General features: G+C 38.3%; 1 protein-coding gene across 1 annotated transcript in view; it reads right to left on the bottom strand.

Moving 5' to 3' along the window:
- The window catches only part of DOCK3 (dedicator of cytokinesis 3), a gene marked incomplete at its 5' end in the record, with an annotated part of 183663 nt that overhangs the window by 46299 nt on the left and 118464 nt on the right, over positions 1-18900 (bottom strand). The window contains 5 exons of the mRNA XM_039243629.1: positions 4803-4951; positions 9576-9634; positions 9898-9998; positions 10525-10600; positions 12384-12478. Of these exons, the coding sequence (XP_039099560.1) occupies positions 4803-4951; positions 9576-9634; positions 9898-9998; positions 10525-10600; positions 12384-12478 (480 nt within the window). The remainder of the gene's footprint in view (positions 1-4802; positions 4952-9575; positions 9635-9897; positions 9999-10524; positions 10601-12383; positions 12479-18900) is intronic.

Here is an 18900-nt window from a genome sequence, read left to right as displayed (position 1 = left end):
CAACAGCTAGCTCATCATCTTGCAGAGGAGGCAGGGACAACAGCTGACACAAGCCAGCATGGTTAGTGCTTGGGATGGGGCACACAGAAAGGGTGGTCTGCGGTCTGGGATGTCAACGGACAATAGAGTTGTGAGAAGTGGTGTTGTAAGAACCTAATTAAGGAAGGCTTTTGCTCTTTGACCCAGCAATTACAGGTGAGAAATTTATCTAAGAGAATTAGGAATGGATATGTTTTTTACAATATTAACAACAAAAATTTGGAATGAACCTAAGTTTCTAAAACTAGAAGCCTGACTAAATACACTGTGGTCTAGGCCATGCAATGGATTAATATGTAACCTCTAAACTGACAGTGCAGGACAGAGGAGCAATGAACCGACATGAAGAGACAGTGATGAAAACATGTTACTAAAAAGAGGAGATTAAAAGTCAATATACACAATGGTCTCTGAACCCCAATATACACAATGATTCCATTTTTTAACTTAAAAAACCTCTATGTATGGGAAAAACAGTCTATAAAGACATACCCTGTCCTCCTCTCCAAGTTACTAAAATAGCAGGATTATGGATTAAAATTTTAAATTATAGCTTATTTGCATTTTAATTTTTCTATATTAAATACCTATTGTTTTTGTAATTAGAAGATATATTTTTAGTAGGTGGGAAGAAATAGGGGAGTAGTTAACAGAGCCAAAGCTGTAGAAAGCACAACTGTAATCAAGACAAACATTTTGGTAATTAGAAGGTTATAGGTGATCTTTTTTTAACATTAAAAAATGTTTATTTATTTTGAGAGAGAGAGAGAGTGCATGAGTGAGGAGGGGAGGAGAGAGGGAGAGGGAAAGAATCCCAAGCAGGTTCCATGCTGTCAGTGCAGAGCCCAACACAGGGCTCAAACTCACGAACTGTGAGATAATGACCCGAGCCGAAATCAAGAGTGGGACACTTAACTGACTGAGCCACCCAGGCACCCCAAAGGTTATGGGTGATCTTGAAGAGAGCAGCTTCAACAGAAGTGCATATACAATACACATTAGACTGGATGGGTAGGAGGGTGGGAAATGGAAATGTGGGGATAAAGAGTAGACCACTTTTTAAAACTATTTGGTGGCAAAGGGAAGCAGCAGCAAGGTTTTGCTTACCAAGGTCAGGAAGGTTTACATGGCTTGCTTGATATCAATTATTCATGATAGTCTTTTTTTTTTTTAATTTTTTTTTTTTTAAAGTTTATTTATTTTGGGGCGCCTGGGTGGCTTAGTCGGTTAAGCGTCCGACTTTCGCTTTTGTCTTGATCTCGTGGTTCGTGGGTTCGAGCCCCGCGTCGGGCTCTGTGTTGACTGCCAGCTCAGAGCCTGGAGCCTGTTTCAGAGTCTGTGACTCCCTCTCTCTCTGACCCTCCCCTGCTCACGCTGTCTCTCTCTCTCTCTCTCCTAGAAATAAATAAAACATTAAAAAAAAATTTAAAAAAAGTTTATTTTGAGAGAGAGAGAGAGAGAGAGAGAGAGAGAATGAATTCCAAGCAGGCTCCATGCTGTCAGTGTGAAGCCTGACACGGGGCTCAATCCCACAAACTGTGAGACATCACCTGAGCTGAAATAGTCAGACAGTTAACTGACCCGGCGGCCCAGGCGACCTTATGATAGCCTTAATGAGTGAAGGAACACAGCTGAACAGGTGAGTCTTGAAGTGTGAGGCAAATGAGTTCCAACTTAGTCTTCCACAAAGTTATCCTTCTTTATTCACAGGGAGTAATGATGGAATGCAGCCTAGCCCCTCTTTCAACAGGCTCAGTGAGCCATGGTGCATTTCTGCAATATCATCTGCTTCTCAGCAAGTAGGTTCTGTCATCAGGCAGTTGTGCTTTTTGCACAATTTAGAAGGTTGTGACAACACAGAAATTAAATTCTTTCTGTTTGAAGTTATTATTTTCTAAAAAAATTAAGGGATTAGAGTTATACACTCCAAAAATGGATTCTTATGTTAAATACTATTTACCCACGATAAAGAGCATCTATATAAAACCTAGAACTAGCTTGCATCATACTTAACTGTGTAACACCAAATGCTTTCCCTGAAGATTAAGGGCAAAGCAAGGATGTTCACTCTCATCACTCTTATTTAACACCAGATCAAAGGCCCCAGCCAGTGCAATGAGGTAAGAAAAAAAATAAGGGGCATACAGATTAGAAAGGAAGAAATAAAACTGTCTCTATTTGTAAGTGATGGGATTAGCTAACTAGAAAATCCCAAGGAATCTCCAAAAACCTTCTACAATTAATAAGTAAGTTTAGCAAGGGTGCATGATATAATATTAATATACAAAACAGTTGTATTTCTATGTACTAGCAACAAACAACTGGAAAATAAAATTTAAAAATAAGAATAATTTATAATAGCACCAAAAAACAGGAAATATTTACCATATAAATCTAAAAACATGTACAAATCTGTATGCTGAAACTATAAAACATTAATGAAAAAAATAAAAAAGAATACCTAAAAAATGGACAGATATACCGCCTTCATGGACTCTAAGTATGATTAAGTATTACTAAGATATCAATTCTTTCCAATTTGATCTACAGATTATAATGCAATCTCAAACTCAGCAGTAATTTTTGCGGATATTGACATGCTAATTATGAGACGTACATGAAAAGGAACTGGAATAGCTAAGATTACACTGGAATAAAAACAAATTTGGAGTATTCACACCATTTGATTTTAAGACTAACTATAAAGCTACCATAATCAAGACTGTGTGGGAATGGTAAAAGATAAGACATAGATCAATGGAAAGACTAGTGAGTCCAGAAAGAGAACTGTACAGATAAGGGTGAACTGATTTTTGACAGAAAATAGTTTCTTTCAACAAAAGATGTTGGATATCCATGTGTGAAAAGGAAAAAAAAAAAGTCTTGACCCATATTTCACATTTTATACAAAGGTTACCTCAAAATAGGTAACAGATCTAAATATAAAATTATAAAACTGCTTGAAGAAACACAGGAGAAAAAATTTTGTGTTCTTGGACTAAGGGTTCTCAGATATTATCCCAAAAAAGCATTATCTATAGAAGAAAGCCATTGATAAAATGGACTGCATAAGAATTAAAAATTTTTGTTCTGTGAAAGATACTATTGTAAATGAGAAGACAAGCTAAAGACTGGGAGGAAATATATGTAAATCATATATTCAACAAAAGACTTACATCTAGAATACATAAAGAACCTTCAGTTTTTTTGAACCTTCAAAACAATAATAGGAAAACAAATAGCCCAATGAAAATGAACACAAGTTTTAAATAACCATTTCACCAAAGAAGATATAAAGATGGTAAACACATTAAAAGATGGTCAACATCATTAATCATTAAAGATATGGAAATTAAAACCTCCAAGATATAAACTATATACCTATTAGAATGGCTAAAAAAAACCACACAAAGAAATAATATCAAGTTCTGGTGAGCTTATAGGTCAACTAAAACTCTCATACAATGCTGCTGGGACTTCAAAATAGTATAGCCACTTGGGAATAAAATTTGATAGCATCTTATAAAGTTAAACACACATTTACCACAATAGCCAACAATCCTATTCCTAGATATTTACCTAAGAAAAGTGAAAGTTTATATTCATACAAAAACCTGTAAAGAAATATTTTTTAACAGCTTTATTTGTAATCAACATAAAGCGGAAATAATGCAAATGTCTTTCAAATGGTGAATAACTACAATGGAATACCACTAAGCAACAGAAAAACTGATATGTGCAACAACAATGGATGGACCTCTTGATGGCATTATGCTGAGTGAAAGAACCAGACTCAAAAGGCTACATTTTACATTATTCCATTCAACTGACATTCTGGAAAAGGCACACCTACAGTGATGGAGAACAGATTGTCATAGGTTAAAGGTAGGGGGAAGGTTTGACTACAAAAAGGTAGCATGATGGAATTCTTAGGTATTTCAAAAATCTTGATTGTGGTGGTGGTTACATGACTATGTGTTTAGCAAAATTTACAGAACTGTAAATCACAAAGAATGAATTTTGCTCTTTGTAAACTTAAAAACAAACAAACATAAATAAATAAATAAGAATTTAAAAATTACTGTTTGTCTGGTCTGCTCCTCACTATTACAACTACTCACTATAAGACCACTGGTTCATCCCAGAGTCACAGGGTTAGGAGGGAGCTTAGTGGGAAGCTTAGCTAAAATCAGCTTCCTTACCACTGACCCCTATTGATCCTAGTCCTATTCTTTGGAGCTACACATAGAAAGGTAGGGGCCATTTCCTTTACCTTAGAGGTGGCAGAAGATTTATACAGAGGGACAGCCTGAAGCGACTTAGTCAGAAGCTAAGGGATTATACCTTCTGGACCCACCCCTCTGTGCAGAAGTCTGTGAAATTCTGGGCTACCCTGAACCATGAGAAGCCATCTGATCTTGGCTCTAACCCTAGAAATGCCTGGACCATGCACAAGAAAATAAAGATACTATGCTCCCAGGGCCTTTTCTGAATGAAACTGGATGATCACAGTCCCAGTCACTCTCTCCTTGAACAGAAAATTTCTTTGTATGATGTTCATTCCTTTACTCTGATTCTTTTCTGACCTCTAACTTCATGAAGAAAATCCACAAATCAATTCTGGCTGGCAATTAAGGGAAAACCCTTGAATAGGATTCAAGATGGGCAAGCTACAGCCATTCCCACTGGAACTACAGTCTGGCATCTGAATCACCTTCCTGGACAGAAGGGGTCCATCCAGAGGAGGGCAAGTGTCATCTTACCTGTTTGAAGTTGCCATTTTTCCTCTGCTCCCAGTCCATCATGTCATGAAAGATGGGAATCATGATATTCCGTACTTCTGGCTGTGGAACCAGTGTCACACCCAGAAAAGGACCAATCATTCCCGGAATAAAGTGGATCTTATGTTCACCTAAATAACAAAACCCAACAGATATTAGTTTATGCTTTCTTTGCTTCTTCTATAGAAGCTTCCCAAATTTGGTCATAGCAGATACTTTCATCTGCCCTGGAAGCATTGAGAACAAAGCAAGCTTTCCCCTATGGCTTTCTGAGATACTCTTTTTCTTGGCTTTTTGGAATTCATAGATAAAACTGGCCCAGCCCAGCTAAAACAAATGTTCAACAGGCATAAATTGCCTTTCTTTTTTTTTTTTTTGAAAGCTAGTCATTTTATTTTATTTATTTATTTTTATTTATTTATTTTTTTTTTTTACAAATAGTTTATTGTCAAATTAGTTTCCACATAACACTCAGTGCTCATCCCCACAAGTGTCCTCCTCCATGCCCATCCCCCCCTCCCCCCCACATCCATCAGTCCTCAGTTTTTGTCAGCATTCAAGAGTCTCTCATGGTTTGCCTCTCTCCCTTTCCCCCACCATTTCCACCCTTCTTCTCCCCCTTGTTCCTCCGTCAAGTTCCTCCTAATCCTCCTATACGTGCAAACATATGTCAGGCAGAGAAGGACAAATAAATTGCCTTTCTAAAGATTTATGGGAGGTTCAGCAAACTGCTTGAAAAATCATTCCAAGGTCAAGAAACAGAGTTCAATGCTTTAGACAGAATAGGATTTCTGAGAACCTATGATAGTTTCATATTGTTCAGCATTTATTTAGCAAGGAATATTTATCCATTTCTGCTTGAACACAATCCACTATCCCCGGGGTCTCTACCTCTAGCCCAGAGGCATTTAAGTGATGAGATGTTCATAGTCCCTGGTCCAGCCACTAGAGGCCTGAAGTTCATGGGCCTCTTTACAGCCTGTGCTCATGTCTGCCCAAAAGGCTTCCTCCTGAGTTAGCAGGAGCCTCCTGTACAGCCCTACTTGGACAGAATGACTCAAGGATTCTGTCTGTGCTCTTCCCCAGGCATGTCCCTTGTCTTCACATTGCACTCCTGATGGTAGCACTGCATCTACACAGACCAGCTCAGCTCATCCCCCAATGTTCTTATGAGGCCTTTCCATGGGAAGTGGGTGATGAAGGTTTCCTTGTGATTGGCCTGCAATCTGGGGCATGTTCCCATAAGCCAGGGCCAGTCCTGAGGACTGTGGGACAGAACTTTTCTCTTCCTTGCAGTGATGCAACTGAGTGAGCCATCTTCCAGAGCTCTACTTTCAGTCTTTCAGAGACTATAAAGAAGACAAACTGTGAACCTGTGTAATAACTGCTTTAGCCAAGTAAAATCAGTTCTTGAGGACCAGAAAATGCCATTTACACATACACACACACACACACACACACAAACACACACTCTCTCTCTCTCTCACATACACACACACACACATACACACACACACAAGATAGAAGCAGGAATGGTTTTATCAGGCAAATTTGACTTCTTTTTTGATTCTTCTATCATGAGAGCCTATCTAAGGGGCAAATATTAGCCCTGAGGCTGATTCTACATATTCCAATCTTGGTATTTGGCACAGTTTGTTAGTACCTTGTGTTCCTGGGAATTTCAGAGTCAGCTTCAGGGTTAAAACCTATATCCATACTGTCTTGATGTGGTATTGGCACAAAAACAGACATATAGACCAATGGAATAGAATTGAGAACTCAGAATGGGACCCACAAATGTATGGCAAACTAATCTTTGACAAAGAGGGAAAAGGTATCCAATGGAAAAAAGACGGCCTCTTTACCAGATGGTGCTGCAAGAACTGGACAGCAACATGCAGAAGAATGAAACTAGATCATTTTCTCACACCATACACAAAAAATAAACTCAAAATGGATAAAGGACCTGAATGTGAGACAGGAAACCATCAAAACCCTAGAGGAGAAAGCAGGAAACAACCTCCTTGACCTCCACCACAGCAACTTCTTACTTGGCACATACCCAAAGGCAAGGGAATCAAGAGCAAAAATGAACTACTGGGATCTTATCAAGATCAAAATCTTCTGCACGGCAAAGGAAACAATTAATAAAACTAATAGGCAACTGATGGAATGGGAAAAGATAGTTGCAAATGACACATCAGATAAAGGTCTAGTATCCAAAATCTATAAGGAACTCATCAAACTCCACACCCAAAAAACAAATAATCCAGCGAAGAAATGGGCAGAAGACATGAACAGACACTTCTCCACAGAGGACATCCAGATGGCCAACAGACACATGAAATGATGCTCAGCATCCCTCATCATCAGGGAAATATAAATCAAAACCACACTGAGATACCACCTCACACTGGTCAGAGAGGCTAAAAGGAACAAATCAGGAGACTCTAGATGCTGGTGAGGATGTGGAGAAACAGGCACCCTCCTACACTGTTGGTGGGAAGGTAAACTGGTGCAGCCCCTCTGGAAAACAGTGTGGAGATTCCTCAAAAATTTAACAATAGAACTCCCTTATGACCCAGCAAAGGCACTGGTAGGAATTTACCCAAGGGATACAGGAGTGCTGATGCATAGGGGCACAGTACCCCAATGTTCATAGCAACACGCTCAACAATAGCTAAAACATGGAAAGAGCCTAAGTGTCCATCAACGGACGAATGGATCAAGAAGATGTGGTTTATCTATACCATGGAATACTACATGGCAATGAGAAACAATGCAATCTGGCCATGTGTAGCAACATGGATGGACCTTGAGGGTGTTATGCTGAGCGAAATAAGTCAGGCAGAGAAGGACAAATACCATGTTTGCACATATAGGAGGATTAGGAGGAACTTAACGGAGGACCATGGGGGAGAAGAAGGGGGGAAATGGTGGGGGAAAGGGAGAGAGGCAAACCATGAGAGACTCTTGAATGCTGAGAAACAAACTGAGGACTGATGGATGGGGGGGGGGATGGGCATGGAGGAAGGCACCTGTGGGGATGAGCACTGGGTGTTATATGGAAACCAATTTGACAATAAACTATTTGTAAAAAAAAAAAAAAAAGAAACAAAAATGAGAAATACTGGATCACTTTTCAGCAAGATTATGTTTAATTTATTAGATGAGAAATAGGTTTAGTTACATATAAATTATATAATCTCATATGGTTTTCTCCAATTTACCTGTAATAAAATATTCGGACAGTGTGGAAAAAAAAAGAATATGTGGTTCATCTATACAATGGAATACTACATGGCAATGAGAAAGAATGCAACCTGGCCATGTGTAGCAACATGGATGGAATTTGAGGGTGTTATGCTGAGCGAAATAAGTCAGGCAGAGAAGGACAGATACCATGTTTGCACATATAGGTGGATTAGGAGGAACTTAATGGAGGACCATGGGGGAGAAGAAGGGGAAAAATAGTTGGGGAGAGAGAGGAAGGCAAACCATGCTAGACTCTTGAATGCTGAGAACAAACTGGGGGCTGATTAGGGTGAGGGAGAGGGAAAGGGGGATGATGGGCTTGGGGGAGGTTACTTGTGGATGAGCACTGGGTGTTATATGGAAACCAGCTTGACAATAAACTATTTAAGGAAAAAAAGAATAAAAAAAAAAACCCCACAAAAAACCTATACCCAGACTATGCTGGATGCAGGGTGTAAAGAGTCCTGAAGCTGGAGAATCTGCTTGGTGAACTGTATTCTCACACACGGAGGGAAACCTTAGTGTTCACTAGAAGGAATGCCTCGCACCTTGTTTGCTGCTTCAGGGTTAGTGACTGAGACGGTTAATGGAGGACTGGAAGACTTTATGACCACCATTCCTAAGGCTTCAGAGCCATGAACTTAGTTGACAACAGTAAGAGGTAGGAAGGGTAATGGCCTCTCAGGGTACTGGCTTCTCTAGCATCCCGAGAGGCCCCTCAGAAACCTGTAATACCAAAGGATGTCTCTCCTAGTCACCAGGGCAATACAAGGATTCTACCAAACACTGACAATTTCAGGTCCAAAGCACTAGGTATTAGAGAAGCTGCTGAAAGAAAGGGAACTAAAATCTATCTCACCTAGGGGCTGCAATTCCCTTCTTGCATGCAATCTGAACGCAAATGGTGGCAGAAATCTGATCTGCGTGGCCTGAATACCAGAGACCCCAAATGTTTCAATATTTATTGAATATTGAATAGCTTGCCCTTGCTGAGCATTTCCAAGATCTATGCTTCTGTGCACTTATCATGATGAGCACTGAGTAATGTACAGAAATGCTGAATCATTATATTGTACACCTGTAACTAATATAACACTGTATGTTAACTATATTGGGATTAAAATAAAAAAATAAAAAATGATCTATGCTTCTGAGTTGGCAACATTTGGACTGGCACATGAAGAGCATAGAAGATCTTACTGGCATCAGTTCTTAAGCTAGGAAAAACTCTTAGAGCCTTTATACTCCTTTTGACTTTAATTCTCAAAAATCGGAATGTGCGTGTGTGTTACTGGGGTCTTGTTTCTCAGCCTAACTTTCCCTGAAAAGGGCTCTGTGCACATATGTGGCATTATCCACCTGAGGCATTACATTAAATATATGTAAAGGTCTCTTCAGTATGAATTAACATTCGTAAAACCTGGGGAAAGTTACTAGTCTTATCACTTTTTATTTGGCTATGCAATATGTGGAAGGGAAAAACAGGGAGAAAAGACCTACCCAAATTCTGCCACATGCTGAACAGTTCATAAGCCATCATCACACGCATGTCCCCATACCTGGAAATAATAACACAGGATCCAGCTTTCAGTGGGAGAAATTTCAGGAAGGCAGGGCTATAAACCCAATAAAGCTAGCACGTCAGCATTGTCTCTAATGCTTCCCCCAGCACTACCTCATTTGGCTCTCAACTGAACTCTCATATTTGGCTCTTTGGAAAGCTACCCAGTGAGAACCTTGTGGACTTCTGAGGAAGCTCTCATAGAAACATAACCCCATCTGGGTGTGTGGTAAGTAGGTGAATAAGAGACATATGTCTTACTTATCTAGAATCTTCTTCCTCTTGGCTGAAGTGATGATTTCTAGCTGAAGGCTTGGCTGATTTATGAACAGAACTGCCAGGCTAAAATAAGAATTCCACACCTAGAGAGACAGAGAAAGAGAAAACTTGTGACAGCCTGAGTCCTTAACCTTGCAAGGAGAGATTCTAAATATATGGATATAGCACAGAATTCATTTTACAATTTTAAGATTTTGGGTTTTTTCCTTTATAAGTATCTTTACAAACAACTTTTTTTTTTCTTTCTTGACTCCTCTTAAAAGCCAACAGTGTTAATTCTGGCCTAGAAAGCCTACTCCTGGATGTCTGGTTCCCAGAACCTCCAATAGGGAGACTGTTGGGTCATATCCTAGTCATTATCAAACTTGGAAGTGGTTCAATACTATGAACATATTAATAAAGCAAAAACCTGGTGAGCCTATTCCAGCTCCCAGCCATCCATCTGGCACCTAGCTAAGTCCTTCTCAAAATCCTGACCTGAAAAATTGTGAGCAAAATAAAATGTTTGTTAATTTTAAGTAAAACAAAAACAGTAACAAAAACAATGAGCTTGTTTTTTGGCTCTCTAGTGTTATTACAAAGATAGCTATGGGTCTCAGGAATTCCTACCTTAAAGTCGAAGTCTGTCTCTGTAAAATTCTTGTGCAGTGCAGAAGACAGGTACTGGACAGTAGTGACTATAATACTGTAGTAAGGGAACAAGGCATTGGTAGAGTTAAAAGACTAACAATGGCATCTGACAGCTTAGCATCTATGACCTATGAGTAAATATTTTTAGTACAACTTGCTCTCATATAAGATGTAACTATGAAGGAAATGAATAGATGGCAAAATCTCACAGAAAACTGGTCTTGAGAAATGCCCCATAGTTGGCAGGACAGCACAGAACATCAGTGGGTTCTAGGACTGGCTCTGCCATTACCTGACCTTGGTAAAACTTCTACCTGAGCCCAAGGGTCCCTGCCTATAACAGGGGGTGGAGGGAGTTAGTTGGTTCTTCAAGATTTCTTCTAGTTCAAAGAGTGATTCTAGTATTTTGAGGACTTTTAGGTGATGAATGTTTATTATGACTACCAGAGAATGTAGAGTATAGTTTTATTATTTTACTTGATAATAAGGGTTTATAATGATTAAATCCCTACTGTTATCATATACTATTATTTTTTATCTATAAGTCATTTGTTTTCAGCCTTTAGTCTAGAATATCACTCCCAATTTTAGCCTGGGTACATACAAGGAGCAATGGGAGGCTGGCTTGCCAGAGTCAAGGGCACAGGTTAAAGTAGAGAGGAAATGAAGTGGGATAGGCAGGTAAGGGTTTGAGTAAAAAGGGCCTTAGCTGCCTGGCAAAGGAACTTATGTCTAACACTGACCACCCTGGCTTTGGTGCAGAAGAGAGGCAAGGCATAAACAGTGCATTAGAGAGACTAGTCTACCAGTACAGGAGGTAACAAATTTGAAAGGTAAAAGCCTTAAAAGAAGAGGTTGTTCCTGTAGGATGGGCTGAGGACCATGAAGTGCTCTGAGTAGAGCTAAGAGAAAGAAACAAGAGAGAGTCAAATGGAAAATCCATTATTTGAGGAAATACATGTGCAACTTTGTTTATAACCATTCTTCCGCTCTGTTCTCTATAACACATTTGCAATTTTGAAAAAAGAAAAAAGTGCCCCATAAAAGGTACAAAGTGGAAAGACCATACTGACACTTTGTGAATATTTAACGTAAATAATGTCACTATATTACATGTAATGCCAACATAAAAAGCAGATCAGTGGGAGAAGGCAGAGAGCTAGAAAGTAGAAACCAAGTGGCCTCTTGAGTGGAGGGAAACCAGATAAGCCAGCACCTCATCACCTGCATCACTCTCCTGGTTTGCCAATTAGAAGCACAGGCTAGAAATATGAATGGAACAGGCAATCCGGGGGCAGTCTAGGAGTGAATTCTGTGGCTGGAGTCAGAAGGGTTAAAGCCTTACAGCCAGGTCTCGGGTGGGTAATTAGCACTAGCTGTGGGAGGCAAGCAATGTCTGGCAGAAAACACAAATCAAATCAAGAGGCGGGCTTGGGATACTTCCTGAAACTAGAGAGCAACAGAGGCCAGTGTCCACGAAACAGGACTTCCTCAAGAAGGAACCTTTTCTGGGTATTATTATTTGGAATACCCAGAATGGAAATATACGTCCATTATATTTCTTTTCTACCTGTACCATGGCATCATCTGCCAAGCACTTAGGACTCCATTTTGAACTATCTTTAATGCTTTCTTCTTGAACTTATGGTAAATGGTTAAGTCCTGTTGATTGTGGCTCCAAACATTTTTAACATTAACCCTGTCCTCTCTGTCCCCAAGGCCTTGGCAATTAACTCTGTCTTGCTTTCTCTCTGCCTCTCTCTCACACACACACTCTCCTTAGTCTGAGAATAGCTCTGTTGATGCTGGTGCAGGGTGCAGGGCCCTTCCACACTCACTTGCTTGTAAGAAGTCTCATCACCATCCAGTCCCGAGGGAAGACACTCATCTTCATCAGGTTCCGGAACACACAGAAAATCTTCAGCAGGAATTCCTGATCCAGGAGGAAAATCTGATGTGAGATACCACCACTACCACTACAGCATACATTTCCTCAACAGAGCTCTCCTGACCTCTAGACCATGAGAACGGATGAAACTAGTGGGTTATATTCCGATTCCCTTTATGAGTTACTTCTCTTTTAAAGGTCTGCCTGAGAGTGAGATGTAGGCCAGATGGGAGCAGACCCAAACTGGGTAGAACAGATGCAGTTCTGTACCCACGGAGCCTAGTGCCTAAAGCCCAAAGTATAGGGAAAGTTACAACCCATCAGAACTGGTGTCCAACTGGGTCTGTGGGTCTCATTCTTTGGGCCCTGGCCCTTGATGGTAAGAATCTGCTTTCTTGGATGTGAAGAACACATTGACAGCAAAAGCACTTTGGGAATGGCAGAATAAAGACCTCCAAAAATGTGCTCCTATATGAAAGCAATGAGAACACTGGCAAAGACAGGTTAAGCAAGGATTTGCAACAACCCAAGGAGTGTTATTCAAGAAAAAATGGTTGAATCTCAGTAGGAACAGTGGGCTTTGTTGCATTTTAATTTGTCCCATTCCCATCCCCTTCCTCTCCCTCCCTCTATGGTATCCTTGAAAACAAGCAACTGCACAACCACAGTAGTAGTGAAAACCAGCAGCTTAGCAGTCACTAGAAGGGACAAAATGGTTCTGGAGCTCCCCCAAAAGTGCCATCCCCAGAAAATTATTAACTTTTCTATCTGTCTGGCAGCAACCTAGGAAGTCCCCATTCAGAGAGCTTATTTGATCTGATTCAGAGCTTACTGAGTAAGAAGAGCTTTTTACTTGGGGGCATTTAATGGGGAAAAAAACAGCCATAATGATTTAACATCCCAGTTGCACAAAGAAGCCATATCAGAGCACGTAAGAAAATTGCCAGAAGAGTTAAAAGAAAAATCTGGGGAATGAGATATATATAGGGACTTTGAAAATCTCTGACATATACTTGGGAATCTGGAAGTCTGCACACATGTTCAGGGTTGTACATATTCCCAGGAAAGACTGAAGAAGCTTAATCTCTCACCCTGGCTAACTTTTTGGCTCTATGAGAAGTAGGAAGTGAAAGCTAAGGCAATAATGTAAACTGCTGGAGCACTGAAGGTGAATCCCAATACACACATATAGATGCTTAGCAAAGTATCGAAGACTTACGGGCTTAAGGCATTTAAGAAAATCTCTGTCCAGATGTTAGCTGACCACTAAGGTAACTGAATGAAGACCTCAGTGGCTGCACACAACAAGCATACAGACATGAAAGAATTAGTCCAGGAAAGTCACTAAACAAGCAAGCAAACAAATATCAATAACAACAAAACAACAAAAAGCAATAACAACAAACTCTGGGATGTGGGGTGGGGGTGAGATCTGATTTCCAGAGTTGCCACGTTATTTAAATTGTCCAGTTTTTAACAAAAAAAAAAATTACAAGATGTGAAATTAAACATGAACATATGACCCATACACAGGAAAAAGAAGTTAAGAGAAACTTTACCTGAGGTAGCTCAAATATTGAACTTACTAGGAAAAGACTTTAAATCAGCTGTTATAAATACCCTCGAATAACTAAAGGAAACCATGTCTAAAGAATTAAAGGAAAGTACAAGGACAATATCTCACCAAATAGAGAATATCAATAAAATAGATAGAAATTATTTAAAAAGCAGTAAACAGAAATTTTAGAGTTTAATAGTACCATACCTAAAATGTAAATTTTGCTAGAGAAGCTCAACAGTGGATTTGAACTGACAGAAGAAAGAACCAGCAAACTTAAAAGAGAGGTCAACTGAGATTATCCAGAATAAAAGAAAAAAAATGAAGAAACACAAATAAAGCATGTGACCTGTGGGACACCACAAATTGTAAAAACATACAAATAATGGAGTCAGAAAGAGAGGAGAGAAAAAGAGGAGGAGATGTTGAAGAAATTTTTGAAGTAATATTGGTTAAAAACTTCCCAAAGATCATGAAAAAAAAGCCCCCAAACTCTCTAATCTACACATCCAAACAGCTCAATGAGCTACAGATAGGGTAAAACCAAAGAAATCTACATACAGACATAGTCAAACTGCCAAATGCCCAGAGCAAAGAGAGAATCTTGAAAGCAACATGAGAAAAACAATTTATCATGTACAAATGATTTTCAATAATAGGTAACTTACCAGCAGATATGATAGAGGCCAGAAGGCACTGGAATGACATATTTAAAGACTGAAATAACATCAACCAAGAATCCTAAATCTAGCAAGACTATCATTCAAAACTGAAGATGAAATTAAGATGTTCTTAGAATAAAAAAACAAACTGTGAGAATTTGTTATTAGTAAACCTGCCCTAAGAGAAATACTAATGGGAGTCTTACAGACTTAAAAAAAAGTAACTTCAATCCATATTAAGAAATAAAAAGCACTAGGAAAGGTGATTATATAGGTAAATATACAAGACAGTATATATGTAAATTCATAACTCTTTTCCTATTTGATTTATAAGGCAACTGCATAAAGCAATATTTATAAAACTATGTTGATGAGATTATAATATATAAATATGTAATTTATATGACAATAACAGCACAAAAAGGGGAAAGGACTGGAGCTTTATTGGAGGAAGGTTTTGTATACTATAAAATGAATTTGGTAGATTGTTTTAAGATGTTAATTGTAATTCCCAGGGCAATCACTAAGAAAATAATTTTAAAAATATACTGAAAGAAATAATGAAGGAATTAAAATGGAACACTAAAAGTATTTATTTAACATAAAAGAAGGCAGAAAGAGAGGAAAAGAGGAACAAAGAAGATATAAGACAGATATGAAACAAATAGCAAAATGGCATATGCACTCCTAACTTATTGGTAATTACACTTAAAAAAAAGAAATCTATAATAGAAGGACATTTGAGAAAGTAAAATATATGTGTATTACAGGGTGCATGCGTGGCTCAGTTCTTGATTTCCACTCAGGTCATGATCTCATGGGGTGGTGAGTTTGAGCCCCACATTGGGCTCTGTGCTGACAGTGTTAAGCCTGCTTGGGATTCTCTCTCTACCCCTCCCCTCTGCTTCTATGCTCACTTGCTCTGTCTCTCTTTCTCTCTCTCAAAATAAATACATTTCAAAAAAAGTGAATTAAACAATAAACTCTCAAATAACCAATAGGTTAAAGAAGAAAGCACAGGTAAAACTAGGAATACTTTGAGATGAATAAAAATAAAAACATCAAATCAAAACTTATGGGATGAAGCTATAACTTATAGTTGTAGTGCCTACATTAAAAAGAGGTAAGATCTTGGGGTGCCTGGGTGGCTCAGTTGGTTGAGTAGCTGACTTTGGCTTGGGTCATGACCTGATACAGTTCATGAATCTGAACCCCACATTGGCTGGCTGATGTCAGCACAGAGCCTGCTTCAGATCCTCTGTCCCCCTCTCTCTGCCTCTCTCCCACTCATGCTCATTCTCTCCTTCTCTCAAAAATAAATGATAAAATAAAATAAAATAAAATAAAAAGAGTTAAGGTCTCAAATCAAAACCCACCTTACACCTTAAGAAACTAGAGAAAGAAGAGCAAACTAAACAAAGGAAATAGAAGGAAGGGAATAATAAGTGAAATAGAGACAGAATAGAAAAAAAGAGCAAAAAATGAAACCAAAAGTTAATTCTTTGAAAAGATCAACAAAATTTACAAACCAGGAAAAAAAAAAGAGAGAAAGAAGACTCAATTACTAAAATTAGGGATGAAAGAAGGGACATCATTACCAATGTCATAGAACTAAGAAGGATTATAAGGTACTACTATAAACAAATGTACACCAACAAATTATATAACCTAGATGAAACGGGAATATTTTTAGAAAGATACAAACAACCAAAATTCATTTAAATTGAAACAAAATCTGAATAGACCTATCATAAATGAAGAGATGAAATTAATAATTTAAAAGCTTCATGCTAAGAAAAGTGCATGACCAGATGGCTTCATTGGTGAATTCCATCATACATTTAAACTAGAATTAATATTTGTCTTTTGGATTATATCCACTCTCAATATGAAGTGGTATCTTATTGTGGTTTTTTTTTTTTTAATATTTTTATTTATTCCTAGGAGAGAGAGAGAGAGCGTGAGCAGGGGAGGGTCAGAGAGAGAGGGAGACACAGACTCCGAAATAGGCTCCAGGCTCTGAGCTGGCAGTCAGCACAGAGCCCGACGCGGGGCTCGAACCCACGCACCGCGAGATCATGACCTAAGCGAAAGTCAGACGCTTAACCGACTAAGCCACCCAGGCGCCCCTCTTATTGTGGTTTTGATTTGCATTTCCCTAATGGCTAATGATGCTGAACGTCTTTTCATGTGTGTATTGGCAATTTATGTATCTTCTTTGAGAAAATGGCTATTCAAATACTTTGCCCATTTTGAAATCAAGTTGCCTTTTTATTCTTGAGTTCTGAGAGTTCTATATATATTTTACATGCAAGTTCTTTAATAGATACATGATTTGTCAATACCTTCTTCCATTCTGTGGGTTGTCTTTCACTTTCTTCTTGGCATCTTTGAAATACTTGCTTTTTTAAAAAATACATTAAGTTTTTAATTTTGATGAAGTCTAACATCTGTTTTTTTCTTTTGTTGCTTGCTTTTGGTTTCATAACTAAGAAATCACTGCTAAACTGAAGGACACAAAGATATGCTATGTTTCCTTCTAAGAGGTTTATAGTTTAGCTCTTACATTAAGGTCTCTGATCCCTTTCCTGTTGATTAAAAAATTTTTTTAATGCTTATTTATTTTTGAGAGAGAGAGAGAGAGAGGCAGCATGAGCAGGGGAGGGTCAGAGAGAGAGGGAGATACAGAATTTGAAGCAGGCTCCAGGCTCTGAGCTAGCTGTCAGCACAGAGCCTGATGTGGGGCTCGAACCCACAAACTGGGAGATCATGACCTGAGCTGAAGTCTGATGCTTAGCCGACTGAACCACCCAGGTGCCCCAATTTTTTTTAAATATGATATGAGGTAAAGGTACAATTTCTCTCTCTCTCTCTCTTTTTGCACAGAGGTATCAAATTGTCCCAGCGCCATTTGCTGAAAAGACTGCTTTACTCTTTGAATTATCTTGGCAATATTACTGAAAATCAAATGACCATAAATATAAAGGTTTATTTCTAGTCTCTCAATCCAATTCCATTGATCTTTATTTCTGTCTTTATGTCAGTACCAATTCTGATTACTGTTATTTTGTTATAAATTTTGAAACTGGGAAGTATGAATCCTTCAATTCTGTTTTCTTTTTTAAGACCATTTGGCTATTCTGAGTCACTTTCATTCCCCTATGAATTACAGATCAGACTGTCTACATCTGCAAAATGGCAGCTGAAACTTGGAGAGGTCTCGTATCAAACCTGTAGATCACTTTGTGAAGTAGTGTCTTAATAATAATTAGGTGTTCCAATCTATGAACATAGGGTGTCTTTTCATTTATTTAGGTTGTCTTTAACTTCTTTTCCTATTTGTTTTTATACTATTATAAATGGAACTGTTCTCTTAATTTCATTTTTGAATTGTTCATTACTAATGCTAAGAAATATCATTGATTTTTGTATATTAATTGTGTATCCTGCAACTTTGCTGAACTTATTACTTCTGATAGTGTTTTTTTGGATATCTTAAGATTTTCTGTATACAAAACCATGTCATTTGAGGATAGACATAGCTTTACTTCTTCCTTTCCCACCTGGGTGACTTTTATTTCTTTTTTGTGCCTAAGTGCTCCAGCTAGATCCTCCAATATAATGAATATAAGTGGTTAGAGCAGATGTCTTTCTCTTGTTCCTGACCTTAAGAGCAAAATATTCAGTCTTTTGTTATTAAGTCTGATGTTAGCTGTGGGTTTTTCATAGATACCCTTTATCAGTCTGAAGAAATTCCCTTCTATTTCTAGTTTGTTGAATGATTATATCATGAAAGGTTGGTGGATTTAAAAAAAAATTTTTTTTACATCCATTATGAAGATCCTGTTTTTGTCTTTTATTCTATTTAATGGTGTATTACATTGATTGATTAGCATCTATTTAGTCCAACCTTGAATTTCTGGGATCAATCTCACTTGATCATGGTGTATAACTTTTAATATGTTCCTGGATTCTGTTTGCTAGTATGCTGCTAAAGGTTCTGTATTTATATTTATAAGGGATGTTAGTCTATATTTGTCTTTTCTTGTGATGTCTGTTTTTGGTTTTCATGTCAGGGTACTACTGATCTCATAAAAGGAGTTGAGTTCTCTTCTATTTCTTGTAAGAGCTTGTGAAAGACTAGTATTAATTCTTCTTTAAAAATTTGGTAGAATGCACCAATTAAGCCATCTGGCCTTGGGCTTTTCTTTGTGTAAAGTTATAAATTATTAACTTGACCTTGTTAA

The sequence above is a fragment of the Hyaena hyaena genome, unplaced genomic scaffold, assembly GCF_003009895.1.
Source record: "Hyaena hyaena isolate Hyena2069 unplaced genomic scaffold, ASM300989v1 scaffold_231, whole genome shotgun sequence".
NCBI classification, from domain to species: Eukaryota; Metazoa; Chordata; class Mammalia; order Carnivora; family Hyaenidae; genus Hyaena; species Hyaena hyaena.
This window is presented reverse-complemented; position numbering and strand designations above follow the sequence as displayed.